The 16,560-nt window shown below is 40.0% G+C and overlaps 1 protein-coding gene across 3 annotated transcripts in view; it reads right to left on the reverse strand.

The window, feature by feature from the left end:
• Nucleotides 1-12,987, reverse strand: part of fanca (FA complementation group A) — a 29,186-nt gene extending 16,199 nt beyond the window's left edge. For all 3 annotated transcript variants that reach the window (XM_080761759.1, XM_080761758.1, XM_080761757.1), the window contains exons 1-13: nucleotides 12,815-12,987; nucleotides 11,683-11,795; nucleotides 6,215-6,311; nucleotides 4,980-5,122; nucleotides 4,786-4,881; nucleotides 4,563-4,636; nucleotides 4,230-4,339; nucleotides 3,552-3,665; nucleotides 3,339-3,402; nucleotides 2,363-2,475; nucleotides 2,147-2,223; nucleotides 1,600-1,741; nucleotides 330-463 (exon numbers count right to left, since the gene is read on the reverse strand). In XM_080761759.1, coding sequence (XP_080617885.1) covers nucleotides 330-463; nucleotides 1,600-1,741; nucleotides 2,147-2,223; nucleotides 2,363-2,475; nucleotides 3,339-3,402; nucleotides 3,552-3,665; nucleotides 4,230-4,339; nucleotides 4,563-4,636; nucleotides 4,786-4,881; nucleotides 4,980-5,122; nucleotides 6,215-6,311; nucleotides 11,683-11,795; nucleotides 12,815-12,875 — 1,338 coding nt within the window. In that variant the 5' untranslated portion in view covers nucleotides 12,876-12,987. The remainder of the gene's footprint in view (nucleotides 1-329; nucleotides 464-1,599; nucleotides 1,742-2,146; nucleotides 2,224-2,362; nucleotides 2,476-3,338; nucleotides 3,403-3,551; nucleotides 3,666-4,229; nucleotides 4,340-4,562; nucleotides 4,637-4,785; nucleotides 4,882-4,979; nucleotides 5,123-6,214; nucleotides 6,312-11,682; nucleotides 11,796-12,814) is intronic.
• Between the last annotated feature and the right edge of the window lie 3,573 nt (nucleotides 12,988-16,560).

Below are 16,560 nucleotides of genomic sequence, written 5' to 3' on the forward strand. Positions count from 1 at the left end.
TTGGGTCACCAAAATCAATACAGTAGGTTTCTTCCTCCTGGGAGCAGCAAATATCAAGGCAATCTGACCATTACTTTTTCAGATATCATATCATAGACTCTATTACATCTCAAAAAGGGACATAGACAGACAAACAAAAAGATGTGGGAGAAAACAAAACAACCTAAATAATCAAGTTGAAATTCCTATCGAATTCCTATCCGATCGAGCAACATATAAAAAACACATTTAAACTATTTTACACTGCCCCAGTTCCACCTATTTCAGGAGGAAGAATCCACAATACACTAGAAAATAATTAAATGCGTAAGTAAACTAAATGAACAAACCTTGAACCAGTCGCTGTAGGAGGGGAAGAATGCAGGGCCCTCTAGTGCCCCCTGGCGGGCCAGAAGGAATGCAGTGATCATGTACTCCAAGTCATAACTTTCAAATGCTGAGCTCAGCAATCTGGACAACAGATCTGAGGGGCAAAAATGGTAAATGTTGCATTTATAATATAGCGCATTTTATACAAATCGCTTTGCATACACCGGTGGCGGAGGAAACCATACAAGTCACCAACCTGCACATTGGGAACAATTAGGGGTTCAGTTCAGAGTCTTGCTTAAAGGTAGAGTCAGTGATTTCACTTAATTCAAATATCACTTATTTTTTTGTTTTGTTGTGATAATCCTCTCTACTATAGAGTGTGCTGACCATATAAGGAGTTCCTCCCTGTCCCCAGTTAACCCCTGGGGGTCAAAAAACCTTAGGTTTCGTTTTTGTTCTCTATCCTGATTGGATGAAAGCTTGTGTCCCAAGGCAAAAACGAAACCTAAGGGTTTTTGACTGAAATCACTGACACCCCCTTTAAGGACACTTCGACACGAACTCTGGGTGGGAGCCCGGGATCGAATGGGAATGGGATGGGAACCATCCGGCCACTCTACCCCTGAGCCACTGCCACCCCAAAAACAGACAATTGGCTAGGTCTACAAGTTTAAAAAGTATTTTATTAACGAATATACAAGTGATGCTCCCAGGTCATACAGTAAATGTACATGTAAGATACAATTCAATGTGTTTTGGTTTTGGGAGGTACACAATGACCAGCAGGCTTTGAGATACGTATGCAAAGTTTAATGTGTGTGTGTGTGTGTGTGTGTGTGTGTGTGTGTGTGTGTGTGTGTGTGTGTGTGTGTGTGTGTGTGTGTGTGTGTACCAGCGTCTTAAGGATGCTATTATACAGCTTGGCTACAGATGTAAACTACTTGTGTTCATATTTGGAAGCCTCTGTAATGTCCACAAATCAGTCGTGAGGGGCCTGCAGATTGCAGGCATGCCCAAGCCGAGAGCTAAGGCATCGGCAAAATTCTGTTCAGTGTTTGCAATAATTGGCAGTCGCCATATATGGAGAAGGCGATGCTTTCTGTACCCGTGATCTGTATCTGAAGCACTTGTTGTAGAGTTTTCTCAAGTTTGCGCATCCACTATCGTTTGTGTTCAATACATTTCTTGTAAAATGTAAATACAAATAAAGATGTTAAATGTGTGTGTGTGTGTGTGTGTGTGTGTGTGTGTGTGTGTGTGTGTGTGTGTGTGTGTGTGTGTGTGTACCTCTGAGGCTTGACTGGGCATAGGGATTATACACCAGCAGAGTAGAGAGAAAGGAGAGGACGTGTTGCCAGTTGATCTCATGGGTCTCCATCACCTGCTGCAGGTGACAGAGCAGCTTCTCCACACTGAAGATTACAGCCAGCTACAACACCACACACACACACACACACACACACACACACACACACACACACACACACACACACACACACAGTGCAAAGGTGCTTCATCATCATGAGATAATCTTAAAATATAGTACCATTTTTGTCTACTCGGTTTAAAATGGGTGAAGTCGTCCTTCAAAGAACATTGATTTCATACGGCCATTTTACTGTTTCCCATCCCATCCGTCTATAACAAAGTGTAAGAATGACAATAGCCTGCCCTAAATGGACAGAATAACATAAGGTTGGCACTATAGGCCTGCAATGGAGTACAGTGCATCTTAAAGTGATATTAAAAAGTACTAGTTAAAACATCACAGATTATGTATGTAGTGATTTTTTCATCATTAACATCAGTCAAGAAACACATGAGGTCCATTTACCTTCCGAAAGATAGAGATCAGCAACCTACTGCTTTTGGCAAAGCTCCACCCATTCTGCATGGCTATGGCTTCTGACACTGAAGAAATATGTTTGCATTTTATATCTGTTACACTTTATGTCTTTCCGCAAACAGAGTCACCAATCACCATGATAATGAAAGGCCAGTAGCATTGTGAAAGAAAATTGTTATCACCATCCCATGGGATTGGTTTTACCTGTGAGGCGAGGCTTATAGGTGAGAGTGTGTGTGAGGGAGTGTGTGAAGAAACGATGCAGAGCTTCTGGTGCTACGGACACACCACACAACGAAGCATCAAACAGCTGAATCCTGTGCAAACAAACAGGGAGTCCGTGGGAGGGAGAACAGAGGAATGTGAAGCCAGGGGTAGATAGAAGGAGAACAATAAAGCGGTTAAGAGATGTTTTTATCTATGATTCACACACTGCTATTAAACAGAAACCTCCAAATAACCCACGCCATGTGATCAAAATGTATGAGTTTGATTTTTCAGATCCCATTCCAAGTGGGCTGACCAAAGTTTGCGGGCCTTGGGTGGGCAGGCAACCTGGCCCGGCGGAGACCTTTGCTGTGAGGAGCACACTTTTATAGTTAATATATTTGGTCAAACATATTGTGATATTTGTCTATATCGCAGACCCAGTGCCAGATTTATAGGAGTTGAGGCCTGTATAACCTACACTAACTAAAGTCAAATCTCACTTGAATTGGATTGCAATACTTTAGTCTGGGGCCCCTGGGCTTCAGCCAAGGGGCCAGTGAGGCTTTCCAACGTTGAAGCACGGGGCCCTAGTGGTAAGAGGAAGGACTGCATGCGGACCCGTGGATTCATGACGAGGAAACCCTGTGCAGCTGGGCTTTAACATTGAGCGCTCGGTTGCACTTCCGCATTTGGGCACCAAAATTTGGTACCCAAATGCTGAATCGGCAAAAAAAAGGCGGAAGTAGACGGTCCTTCCGGGTGCTTCAAAACGCCACTGAGCAACTTCCACTGACATGAATAGCGGGGGGGGAAGTTTCGCTTCAGATCAGTCTCTATCCTTTTAATACTCTATGGCTTCAGCCCAGTGAGCCCACCCTAGCCCAGTGGTAAATCCAGCCCTGGACCTACCAAACAGAGGTTCATATCCAACATTGATAAACTAAAACCCTCTGCTATATGCATCTCTCACCATAGCTCAGGTGCAGTTCCATCTGAATGAGTGGACTGTGTGTCATCCAAGGTGTCTAAGGCCCCTGGAGAAGGAGATGGGTAATAACAATAATCATAACGACGTGGTTTAAAAGCAGGATTTACAAGTGCAGACCAAATGACTCCAGTGCTTCACTTAGCGGTCAACATGGAGGATGTGGAGGTTGAGAATGAGAAAAGTGCACTGACTCACAGGAGAGCATGTCGTCCAGTAAAGAACAGCAAAACAGGGAGAGCCTCCTGTTGGTTGCACCCATGTCCTCCTGGCTCTCCTCGAAGGCTGTTCCCACCAAGATGCCCAGCACAGCTGAAACACAGACACAGATTCTATTCTATTCTAGTCTATCCGAAGGCGAAAGCCACAAGAAAACGCTAAAAAATAAAAGTGCTCTCCTCTGAGCTCCTCTATTAACTAATTTAGGATGCCTTTGTGGTTTTTTACCTTTCAAGACAGGAACCCCGTATTTTGGGGTAGTTTTTGCAATGTACATAGTATACATAGTAGTGCTGCGCAATCGGAAACAAAACGAGATCTAGATTCAGACACCTATGCAATCTAATTTTGTGAAGAATCGTGTAGCACTAGTTGGCTGTCAAATTAATTTGAGTTACTCTTATGTTTTTTAAATAAATTGTGATCTCAATTATTGTGGAGGAAAATCGAGCAAGAACCGTGCAGCACTAATACATACATGGAAACATAATGTTTTTTGTAGTTTTTTTATAAATATTTTAGGTTTTTCAGAAAACTTAGGTCAGGATTTAGAAGGCATTTTTAGAATTGGCCTCAGGTCGATTATTATTAGCAGTAGTTTGACAACCAATTCAAATGCACTATGACGACATCTGAGAAAACACTGTCGTGTCTTACTTGACAGAATATTCTGTTGAGCCCGTCTGCCTTCCGGCTGGTCTTCTGGAGCTGTCCAACCACAAAGGGCTTTCAACTCGGACAACAACCACGCCCCCACCCCTTCATCACTGAAGAGAGTGAACAACATTAAGTACAAAGCAAGTGATTGTTGGAATAATCTCTTTGGTTTTTGCATCTCTCTCTTAGTTGAATTCATCCATTTACTAAAAGAAGCCCACACGCAAGCGCTGTTATATTCACTCATTTAGGTTTAAATGCATATTATGCTAATACTGTATATACAAAAATAAAAATAATATAAAATCAAATACTTTTTTCCCCCTCCTTTACCTCTCTAGTATGTACTTGAAAGTAAGGATGTTGTGAGAGTGAAGATGGTGTACCACCTCCAGCTTGGGCTGCTTCTGTATGAAAAGAACAATTAGATCATTCATTCATCCATCCCATCATATGAGATATAGTTTTGCGTCCATGCATCTGGATGCATAGTATGAATATACACATGGGATGGCATGCATTTGTTAACATATAACACGTAAGTACTCGTGCACACCTGATCTTTCCAGTACTCCTGCCAGAACAACTTGGGGCAGAAAGCTCCTAGAGACAGAAGCTCTCTTGTGGTCTGTAGCAGAACATCCAAATGATTCTGGACGAGAAACAGGCAGGAAGTGAAAGGGGAATGCTCAATGAATGAAAGCATGACAATAATGACAATTATTTGAATTTAACAACAACACTACTAACCCGCTGGGAGGAGGTCAGCAGAGCTCTGCAGTCCTCCCCAACATCTCCACCAGTCATCTCTGTCAGTCTCTCCAACACCAGTCTAACTGACAGAGCCACCACTGGGACACCTTGCTGGCCGGCCTGACGCCTCAGCTCAGACACTGGGAGGTACAGAGATACGGTATGGTTATTTCACTCACAGAGACAGAGACAGAGACAGAGACGCACGCGCACACGCACACACACACACACACACACACACACACACACACACACACACACACACACACACACTTTAAGAATTTATTTATGTCCACACAAAGGAAAATGCACAAGGACACAAACATTATGGGTGCAGTTATGTTACAATCACAAGCCTATGAAATGGAATCATGATACAGCAAGAATGTCACTCAGCAGCGTCTCATATTCGTTCACATGACGGTGGCATAGACACACAGATTTGTCAAATACAGTATTGTTGACATAGCAGACATGAATCATGAGTACTCCCTCAGGCACTTTGAAAACAGGACAAACTAGAAACACAGGTCTCCGCCAGCCAGGGCAGGTAGCTTATTGTGGGCCAGCATTGTTTCACAGCAATCGGACATTGCAATGACCATTTGAGGCATTTTGTTCAAACTCCTGCAAACTTTGGGAACCAATTTTTTTTTTTTTTTTTTTGTCTTTATTTTTTTATTTTTTTATTTCCAAAATGTTCTCTTAGTTATAACAGAACAATGTAATAAGGATAGGCATTAAAAAGCTACCAGCTTCCGCCTATACCTTTTCGATCATGTCAAATGGCATGAGATCGAAATAAACCATTCAATCTTAGCCAATCGGGATGGAATATGAAAAATCTGACAGATCCGTCTTGATCACATGACTATAGTGATAATATGTGTACTGTTCGGACAAAATTAAATCTGTACGAGACGAGTAATAAACTCCTGGTGGTGCGATAACAGGCTGATGAAAAAAATGACAGAGGTTCTGCTCTGGCCTCCAGGAGCACAGTTTCACACCCAACGGGCCAACGGTGCCAGAGATTCGCTCGCTCGCTCGCACGCACGCACGACACACACACACACACACACGGGTGAAAACAACTGGGTTGCATCATTGTTGTTGCATTACAAGGACTCACCCTCACCCTCACCCTCACCCTCACCCACACACACACACACACACACACACACAAGAAAACAACTGGGTTGCATCATTGTTGTTGCATTACAAGGACTCACCCAGGAGTGATCCTGCAGTTGCTGGTGTGAGGCCCCCAGGGGCTGTTTCTTCCACTGTTGCTTTCTCCTTACATACAACATTGGATGGAGTGGAACTCTATATAGAGATATGAACAGTTGGGATTTGGGAATGGATTGAAGGAAAATGTGCATGATAGGACATTCAAGAACAAATTAAAGTGACATTTTCCATTTCTCCATGTGTTAGATCATCTCATTAGTTATTATCTCCCATGTGTGGAAACTGGAAACCAGGGGTTGCAGTAAAAAGGTACCATGGGTATTACATATCCGATGGGACATGTTTTTCTGTCGTACACAAGCGGAGTAGCATTGTCTGAACTGCTTGACAGGCTGTCACAGGCATCTAAACATGTGTTTTCACTCATAAAATGTATAAAACTAATGTGAAAAAAGGTAAAGGCAAATTGAAAACGCGCAATTAAACACAATGTTGCAAGTTAGATGCTTAAGCCATTTAAACAGTGTTTTGCATGAGCGCATACCGTAGGCATATACGAGGATTTGCACTGCCTGTGCTGGAATCCCCCCGGTCCCCCCACCTGGAATAGTTAACTTTCATGACTTGGATCAAGAGGCATTTGAGGGAGACTATGGCAAGCCGTTTTAACATTTAATCGCTAGACTGGATATGTATTCCAGATATATGTAATTCAGTTCTTCCTAGTCAAAACTAACGTTTCAGATATCCACAATGACATTCCTCCTATCCAAAACTGTAATTTAAGATATCCACAAGGACATTTTTCCATTCATGTGTATTGGGCTTTTAGTTTTGGATATCCGTAGCCTAACTGCATTCTGGATATCTAAAATCAACATTCTGAATATCTATAATTAAATTCTTACTAGGACAAACTACCATTTCAGATATTTACAATGCAATTCTTACTAGGATAAACTACCATTTCAGATATCTACAATGCAATTATTACTAGGAGAAACTACCATTACAGATATCAAAAACATTCCAGACATCCTTTTACAATTATATTGTGTATATCCCAAAAATACATTGTGACTAGTACAAATTTAATTATGAATATATGCAATTCATATTATGAATAGTATAGTACAAATGTAGTTTTGGATATCTGTAATTAGTATTATGACTAGGAACAATGCAATTACTCCTAGGAAGAACTTAATTTCTCCTAGGAATAACTTAATTTCTCCTAGGAAGAACTTAATTTCTCCTAGGAAGAACTTAATTTCTCCTAGGAAGAACTTAGTTTCTCCTAGGAAGAATGACAGTTGTTGATAGGAGTAATGTTAATTTTGACTAGGAAGAACTGAATTCAAGATATCCTGAATTACAATTTCTACTAGCAAGAATGCAGTTCTGACTAGGAGAAACATGGTTTTGGATATCTAAAACATATATTACAGATAGGAGGGTGGTTTGATTAAATGTTAAAACGGCTTGCCAGGAGACTGCAGCTATAGTCATGTCTCCCAACGGGTAGGCTAAAGTTGCCTAATCCACAGCAGGCCGATGTCTTTTTGAAGTTACGGTATGTGCAATCTCTTCCTCAGTTAATAGAGAGAGAGATTGTCCCCTGCTTATCTCAAGAACCGTCTGACTGCCTAGGCCAGTCAGATAAGCACACACACAGTAATAAATAAGTAATTTGTGGGTCAACATAGCATCTGTGGACATTTCTTTAAATGGCCCTATAGGACTATATAGGTGGGTCAGTCAGGGGCCCTGTTCTGGACATATAGAATGGAAGGTAGTGTGTAGGCTGAGGGTCCACAGTCCGCGCATTTGAGTGTTAACCTATATTTTAGTAAATTATTGGTAAGCCTAGGGACGCTGTAGTCAAGGGCCCCTGGGCACTGGTCCATGATTCCCAATGGGCATTTCCCTAGTTTCTGATAATTGTTTCCAGCTGTGAATTTTTATGCAACATAAGATGCTCAAGTTACAGTGCATAGAAGCCACGCTGATGTTAAGCTCTTTCTTGTAATCACAGCAAGGCTCTGCAGGAGACTAGCATCTATAAAAGGGTCAGCCTGTGTGTGTTTCTCCTGCACATATCTTTCATACTGTTGGACCAATTAACACCACAATTCTTGTGTATGCTGCCAGGAGGCAAAATAAGTACCTGTGCATTTTTTACTTACATTTTATAAAGGAAGTAAATGGACTTGGATTGGGCTGTAACCTTGCTCAAATTAGAGTCAAAAGTCATAGATACGTCAAACATTTCATTCCTTTCGGAGAAAGAAATTCAATATTATTTCAAGGGAGAGTGGTTATTGGTTAACCAGTACTCTCATCAAACGTGGGCCTTGAATTGGTAACACAATTCAAGTACCTTGGTGACCTGGACTCAACCCTATAACTATCAAACTATGACCAACGACAAAAAACTCCCATACCTATTGGGAGAAATACAACAATGTGCAAACACAGGAGCAAGATTTGTGAACTGTTGTGACAAAAGGTTAGCGAATGGAATACAACCACCCTAAAGACTACTATCTGTACCAAGTAGACCGCTGGACCTTGCACATGTAAACAGAGAACCTTTAAACAGATCTTAAATCTGAGTTTTGTGTACACTATTTAAATAGTCCTGAGAAAAATGCTGCCATTTTCCCCCAAAGTGACTGCAAAAAAGTGCTGCTATTTGTTTCAAAAAAGCTTTATACCCTGTTATAACATGTACATAACAATACAATGTGACATAACTCTGTTTACAAAATGCTGTACCCCCTCCAACTGTACTACTGAATTGAATTGAATTGAATTGAATTGAATTGAATTGAATTGAATTGAATTGAATTGAATTGAATTGAATTGAATTGAATTGAATTGAATTGAATTGAATTGAATTGAATTGAATTGAATTGAATTGAATTGAATTGAATTGAATTGAATTGAATTGAATTGAATTGAATTGAATTGAATTGAATTGAATTGAATTGAATTGAATTGAATTGAATTGAATTGAATTGAATTGAATTGAATTGAATTGAATTGAATTGAATTGAATTGAATTGAATTGAATTGAATTGAATTGAATTGAATTGAATTGAATTGAATTGAATTGAATTGAATTGAATTGAATTGAATTGAATTGAATTGAATTGAATTGAATTGAATTGAATTGAATTGAATTGAATTGAATTGAATTGAATTGAATTGAATTGAATTGAATTGAATTGAATTGAATTGAATTGAATTGAATTGAATTGAATTGAATTGAATTGAATTGAATTGAATTGAATTGAATTGAATGATCTTTGAGACCAAGTGTTTGCCACGCTGGAACTAGTCCCCCAGGAGGACAAACATCAAGCATAAACATGACAGTTTTCAGAAAATATCATTGTTTAAACATCTTTCTTTGAGATTTACATTAGACACAAGCCTATTTAGACACACTATTTTATTGAAATAAAAAAAGAAAATATCCCGATCATTTGAAAATGACATGATCGGCTCCGATTTCCGATCACCCGATCCGATCGGGACATCCCTAATTATAATGTATTACAACTATGATAATTATTATTATAATACACTAGAATAGATTGAGAGTGATTATAATACAACATAATCTATTATTATGCATTACCACTATGACCCTGGTCTAAAAAAAATTAAAGTCAGTGAGTAATCAGTCAATGAACTATTTGGCCCCGCTTATACTAGCTCAGATCCACCCTGGAGATGGTAAGTCTACTTTTAGTACCACTTTGACACCACTCAGCCCAATTCCTTGTAGTGGAAACTCTGGTACAAGTAGGCCGGTGTGGGGTGGTGTGAGGCCATGGTAGTGGAAATCGGGCTTTAAAGCCCGATTTCCACTACAGTACATTATATTCCACTGCATTATAGGGCCCCTATAATGCATGTCTTAAGTACCAGTGTTGTGATCTCGTGTTGTGTTTATAGCTATCTACAGTAGCTATATATCTCGTGTTGTGTTTATAGCAGACTCCTCACTCAAATATGCACTTGCAGTTTGGGCAACTTGAAAGCAAACTCCACATGCCCCAACATTATATTTACCTGCCATAGTGTCAAACCCTTACACCTGTGTCAGATCGTGGTTAGACTGGCATATTTGCCGATAACGATAAAACCCGATATGACAAATATGGGCCGATACCGAAACCTTTCCGATACCAATACAGTATGGGGACATCTCTAGTAATACGACTACGTACATAAGACACGCAAAATAGGGCCCTAAGGGTTGCCCACCTTCCCCTGGCAGGTAAATAAAACTTACGGGCAGGTGGAGTTTGCGTTCAAACACCTGAACGTGGCCAGAACACTCTGTCTTCTGGTCGGTGGAATGTCAAATAAGAGCACTGTTGACCTATAAGGTGCTGTTTTCACTGTTGCTACACTTAAAATATAACCCATAGTCATATTCATAGCTATGTAGGTATTTAGCATAAAATTGAGGTATGACATTAAAATTAAAATATAATTAAATTAAATTTGACCTATCATTTTATAACGGAGTGGGCATGACCTGTGGACAAGTATTATATGACACTACTTGCCTGAAGGTCAAGTGCCTCTGAGACCCTAGTGTCAATCCCTGCGGGTATTTGATAATATAAAAAAGGTTCCATCACTGCAGGATCCTAAAAATATATATATAGTTGTTTTACTAACTGGAAGCTCTTTAAATATATAAAAAATGTATAAAACTTCCCTCCCAAGGAATAATCAATAAAACGGAAGCCTGACACGGGCATCAGTACACCAGAGGGGATTGTGGTGAGGTGCAGTCTAGACACACAGGCTTTGCGCAAAATTCCTTTTCAGTTCAAGGAAGCACAATTTGGAACAATCTACCCACTAACATAAGAGAGAATCCATCTTTATGGGCAATCAAACATGTCACCATTTTTAAGTCGGAATCCTGTAACATACAGGACACGCTCCAGTCACTGGCTTACACTAAAGGTTCTAAATGTAAACACAGAACTGGGGAAAACAGCCTTTTGTTTTAGTGCCAACCGCGTGAAATGGCTTACAGCTTAAATTAAAGATCTGCTCTCCCATTGCTGGTCAATTTAAATCTTTGATTGCAGACTTACCCCCCCCCCCCCCCCCCCCCCCCCAAGTACCTGCAACTGTTTTTAAACATGTACTGTATTAGATCACACAATGAGGAAATGTTGCTGTTCTGTTTTTGTTGTTTTTGTTTATTGCTTTGAAAATGTTGTATTATGTTGTACTGTATCTCGAAGACACTGCAAATTAGGGAAACCTCAATGTCTCTCGAGAAAAAATAAAGGTTTGAATGAATATATATATATATATATATATATATATATATATATATATATATATATATATATATATATATATATAGTAATTCATCAGGGGTTTGAAATTGAATAATAATCATAATGTTTCCCCCTCAAATTTATGATGAAACTCAATCAACCAAAAGTCTCACTGGTCCACTCACCCCGACTTCCCGGAGCAGGCTGGCAAGGTTCTGGTTCTGGTTCAATAACTGGATTGCTGCTTCTTGTAGCTGATGCAAATCTTCTTGTTTAGGTCTCTTGATGACACGATCAGCTGGGTGTATACATGGAGGAGGAACACAATTATTACGACGACGCATGCATTGGTTTCCTAGTTCTTGCTGTATCAGTTACAGTGTACAACACAACGTTATATGATAGGCTACTTACTGTAACTTTATCTGAGCAGAGTAAAATGATTTTGTAAATATTTGATGGACTATACTATTTATAGGGATAGGATTTGATAAGATACCGTAATAGCCTGGACTGGCGTGACGACTTAGTCACAGACATTGGTACTTGAATCCCTAGACTCCTTCAAAACCGCACTCAAAGAGGACTTACGGGCAGCTGCAATTCGAAACTGGCCCCCGTAAAATCTGAATCCCGCCCCCCCGCCCCACTTTTTTCCACTCACTGTATAATATATGTTTATTTTCCCTTTTTACCTCCTTTATGATGAATTCCTGTTCTGTTCTTTGACTATATAGAAGTGTCTATTTGTACGTCTCTAAATGTTTTGATGAATTGAACATGGTGGACTCTCTTGTAAACAAGTGTAATGCTTAATTGGGTCGTCCACTCACAGTTAACAGTCTTTGTATTGAGTTTGTGATTGAAATGTACTGTAATTCTGCAAACTGTTAATAAATATTTAAATCAATCAAATCAATCAATGGTGCCACTTCTCATATTTCACTGTAATTGTTGTCTCCTATAGACTACTATGTTTACTTGTCTTGTATTGTATTGTATATTTTTGTAGTTTTATCACCAAGTTTTAGTGCTCAATGCTCAGGGACTACACGCCTGTGTGAAAATTACATGAAAATTAGCTTCTGGCTAAATTCCTCTCGTTCACATGGATGTGAAAACTGACGTGTTGATAATGTGCATTGTTGTCCCTGATAAATAAATAAATAAATGTGACCGATGACCGTCTTGATCCAAGGCTATCACAGGCAGTGTGTCCATCATCCATGTTTACAAATAACTTAATTCACTTTTATAGTTTCGAGTACTGCGTTAATCCAGTGTTTCGAGTGCATTCAGACACAACTGTCAACTTACCAAGGAGGCTGGACAGCGTTCTTTTCTGACAGACAGACTCACACGACACACTCAGCGACATTCTTGCTTTGCCGATATAGTCTGTCTATATTCTAGTTATTATGAAATAACAGCCAACACAAAGCAATTATTGGGAAATGATCAGACTAACTCTAAAAACAAACTGTTGTTTCTTTCTTCCATACTCCCATGATTCCTCGCGCTCTTCTCTCCCATTGGTCCATGTCAGAGACTCAACATCACGTCCGGGCAAGCAAAAATTAACCCGGAGTTCTGTCTCTCTCACTCTATGCTCTCACTCATGGTCATGGATGATGGATGGATGGATGTAGATAGTTGTATGAAACTTTGTAACTAACCTCCCCCTTTCCCCTCTCTTTTTAATACTGAGTAGTGAGTTCAAACATTCACATCAAGATACAATATAATAACAGTGTGGAAACGGTGTTGTGATTTATTTATTTTTACTCAAGATGGCCACTACCAGGCTGTGGTGATTAGTGACATGCATGAGATTAAGAAATCAGATACCGGTATATAAATAATATAATTTATATAAACATATATAAATATAAATAACAAAATAATTCATGTTGGTGATGTCACTAAAGGGCCAGTTCATTATTGTTATGGAGGGGATAATGACTGAGTGCGACTGGGGACACTCGCACACTCGCACAGTAATTAAGTCATAACTCAAGTGATATAATGCTATTTTAATGATGAATCGTCTATTTATTTACAAACTAAACATGACAAACTCCCCTCATTGGGGGGGAGGGTTAGAAACTTTACACGTTTTAGGGTGAGTTGGAAAAGGGGTGAGTTGCAGTTACCCTCCTCTCTGCACTGCTCTCACTGTCTGTACCAAATCTGGAAATGCATTTGGTTAAAAAGAAACAAGACAAAAAAATACAGATTAAGCAGATGCCTGCTGTAACTACTTTATCTTTTAACTTGGACAGATAATTGTAAATTCCTGCCCTGATTTGTGTTCCCAGTACAGAGATAACGGTCGAATGGGGTGGTCTGGCCCTGTACGACATAATTGACTAAATGAAGGCACATAATACACATGCACAGCACCAAAACAATGTCATCAGACTCATCACACTTATCAGTACTTAGTTTAGACAGTTTTTGGTTTAGACAAGTCATTGGTTAGACCAGTAGTCCTACAACTACAACCTATCTCAAACCCTCACCCTAAACCTAACCTCCCACGGGGCAGCACACCTAAACCTAACCTTAACCCATGTCTAACCAATGACTAGTCTAAACTAAGTATACACCCCCACTTGCACCGCACTGACACAAAGATGGACGATTTGCATTCCACCAACCGCCCCCTTATCAGCCCTTCTTTCCTAGCGCCTATCTCACATTCTTCTGCCCTGCCTCCACTTTTACTGTCAAGTTCAACTGGTAGGCCCGGTGCCTCAGGTGTTTCCGTGTTGAATACGAGAAGGCTCGCCCCTTTGCCAATCCGTGTTTACATACTGATCGCTTGAAGGTAAATAGCACCAGCCAGTCCATTAGAAGCAAGCACGCTGCCACTATGGTGTCTGCTACAGCAATTATAGCACTGCCATGCACTTCTGTATCCCCTTGAGGGGATCACACTCCTTGCCTTGGTACAGAGAATCAATGTGCACACAGTCACTATGTTGTGTGCATGTGCTTTCTGTGTTCATGGATTGGATATATTTTATTAACAGCAGTTAATGGACCTGCACTTCACCACTTTTCAACCTATCTTCATATAATAGGTCCTCACTAATAATCATGATAAAATGGCACGATTTCTTTCCTATTCAGTCTGTGTCTCATAGGAGGGCTTTGGGCAGTTTAGAAACCGTCTTCCAGTGACATCATCATTAGGCAGATTTTAAACAAGATTCTTTTTACAAAAATGTTTGTTTCAAAAATGATTTTCATTATCGTGAGAACGATGGCTTCCATTTTCGCATTGCAACTTTTCAGGACTAGAAAGCCTGCAGTTTTTATTAGCTTGTATTCCCCATCGATGATGTCACTGGACTGGACGGTTTCTGAACTGCCCACAGCCCTCGTATGAGACACAGACCGAGTAGAAAGTAATTGCGCCATTTTTTCAAGATTATTAGTGGGGACCTATTATATGAAGATAGGTTGAAAAGTGGTGAAGTGGTCCTTTAAGATTTCTTAGCTGGAAATAGATTACAAATTTACATCAATACATGCTTGGTAAAACCTGGAGACCTTTTTCAGGATGAAATGGCATTAAACATCATTGCAAATATCTGAAACCCCATACAAACCGTTTGTTTACTTCCTCTTCACTGCACAATGCGAATAAATGCTCCTACATGTTCATATTTAACTTGACCTTTAGTGGGAATTTATAGTAGTTTGAAACCTCCCGGGCGTATCTCTCTCCCACAACCCATGCACATTTCTTGCACATTCCAGCTTTAAACACTGCAGCAGAAAGCAGGAAATCCATCTCATGGGAGGGGGTGAAAGGAACTCATGAAAACTTAATGCTATCCGTCTCATGAATTTTTAAGGGACATCTCCCTATTGTTCCACTAATGTGAGGAATATAAATGTAAACAGGATTGCTGATAAACAGGCTGAGGGGGCTCAAGGCAGCATACACATAATGCAGGACATCATCTGTCAAATCACAATGGAAACTAACACTAGTGCAAGACAGCTGGGCAGCCTGCCTGTCACCACACATGGAACCGCCCTTGCCCCCTTCAGACAAACACATACTGTAACATATGATACCAGTTTCAGTGACAACTCCTCGGTGGCTCTTGAGGAACCAAATGGACCCATAAGGGACCATTTGGTTGTTTTTACTTTACTTTAGATCTCATCGATCCTTATATCTATAAGCTCACAATACGAACACTATACAAAGAAAAGAGTATAGGCAAATCATAGCTTTACACGTTCTTATTTGAGACACAGCACACATACTATGTATTATTCCACACAACCAATATTCTTACTAAATTCAGCTAACATTGCAATGCCCAGAGTTCAGAGACTCCTGTCTCACTCCTTTCACCAGTATAGAGTGACTGACATGGTACTTTGTCTTGAAAGGCTGACTGAATGAGTGCTTGAAAGCATTTTGATAGGCAGTTTGGTTAAAGAGCACAACCCTTCGTACATGACACGAGGCAGTGACATAACGGCCATTCTTTTCTTTTTTTCTTTCAAAACCAGTAATTTTTTTCTGTCGTAACTGGATCTTTTTCTGTATGCAAAACACCAGGTCTGAACAAGCTTTATCTTAGGGCGTGTTCAAACCTTGTAGACAAGCTCAGAGCAGAGTAAAGTTGTTTTACAGAATACAGACTCTAACCTACTGTAGTGTAAACACAAATTTGAGCAACAGCATATAAATGTTTTTAAACGTAGGCCTATCGTGAGTTAGTAAGAATACCGGTACTTAGAAATGGGTTGGTTTTGGTTGTGTATAAAAGGCTGAATGAACAAACGAATCAATGATTGACTATGTTCTTGATAGTAAAGTGAACAATGAACTGCCACAGTGTAACTCAGCATGACAAAACAGATTGCAGAACTTCCTCAGTTTCAACTGCCTGCTCTATACACATCCGATTTGGCTCCTATAGTATCGGCATTGTTTATCATTATAGTGAATATAATGATAAACAAGAAATTTGGCACCGATAGGCCTATCGGTTTATGAAATTCACTCCAGACAAACACAAACCCTCTTATAG

Source organism: Protomyctophum bolini, assembly GCF_963924005.1.
Source record: "Protomyctophum bolini genome assembly, chromosome: 4".
NCBI lineage: Eukaryota > Metazoa > Chordata > Actinopteri > Myctophiformes > Myctophidae > Protomyctophum > Protomyctophum bolini.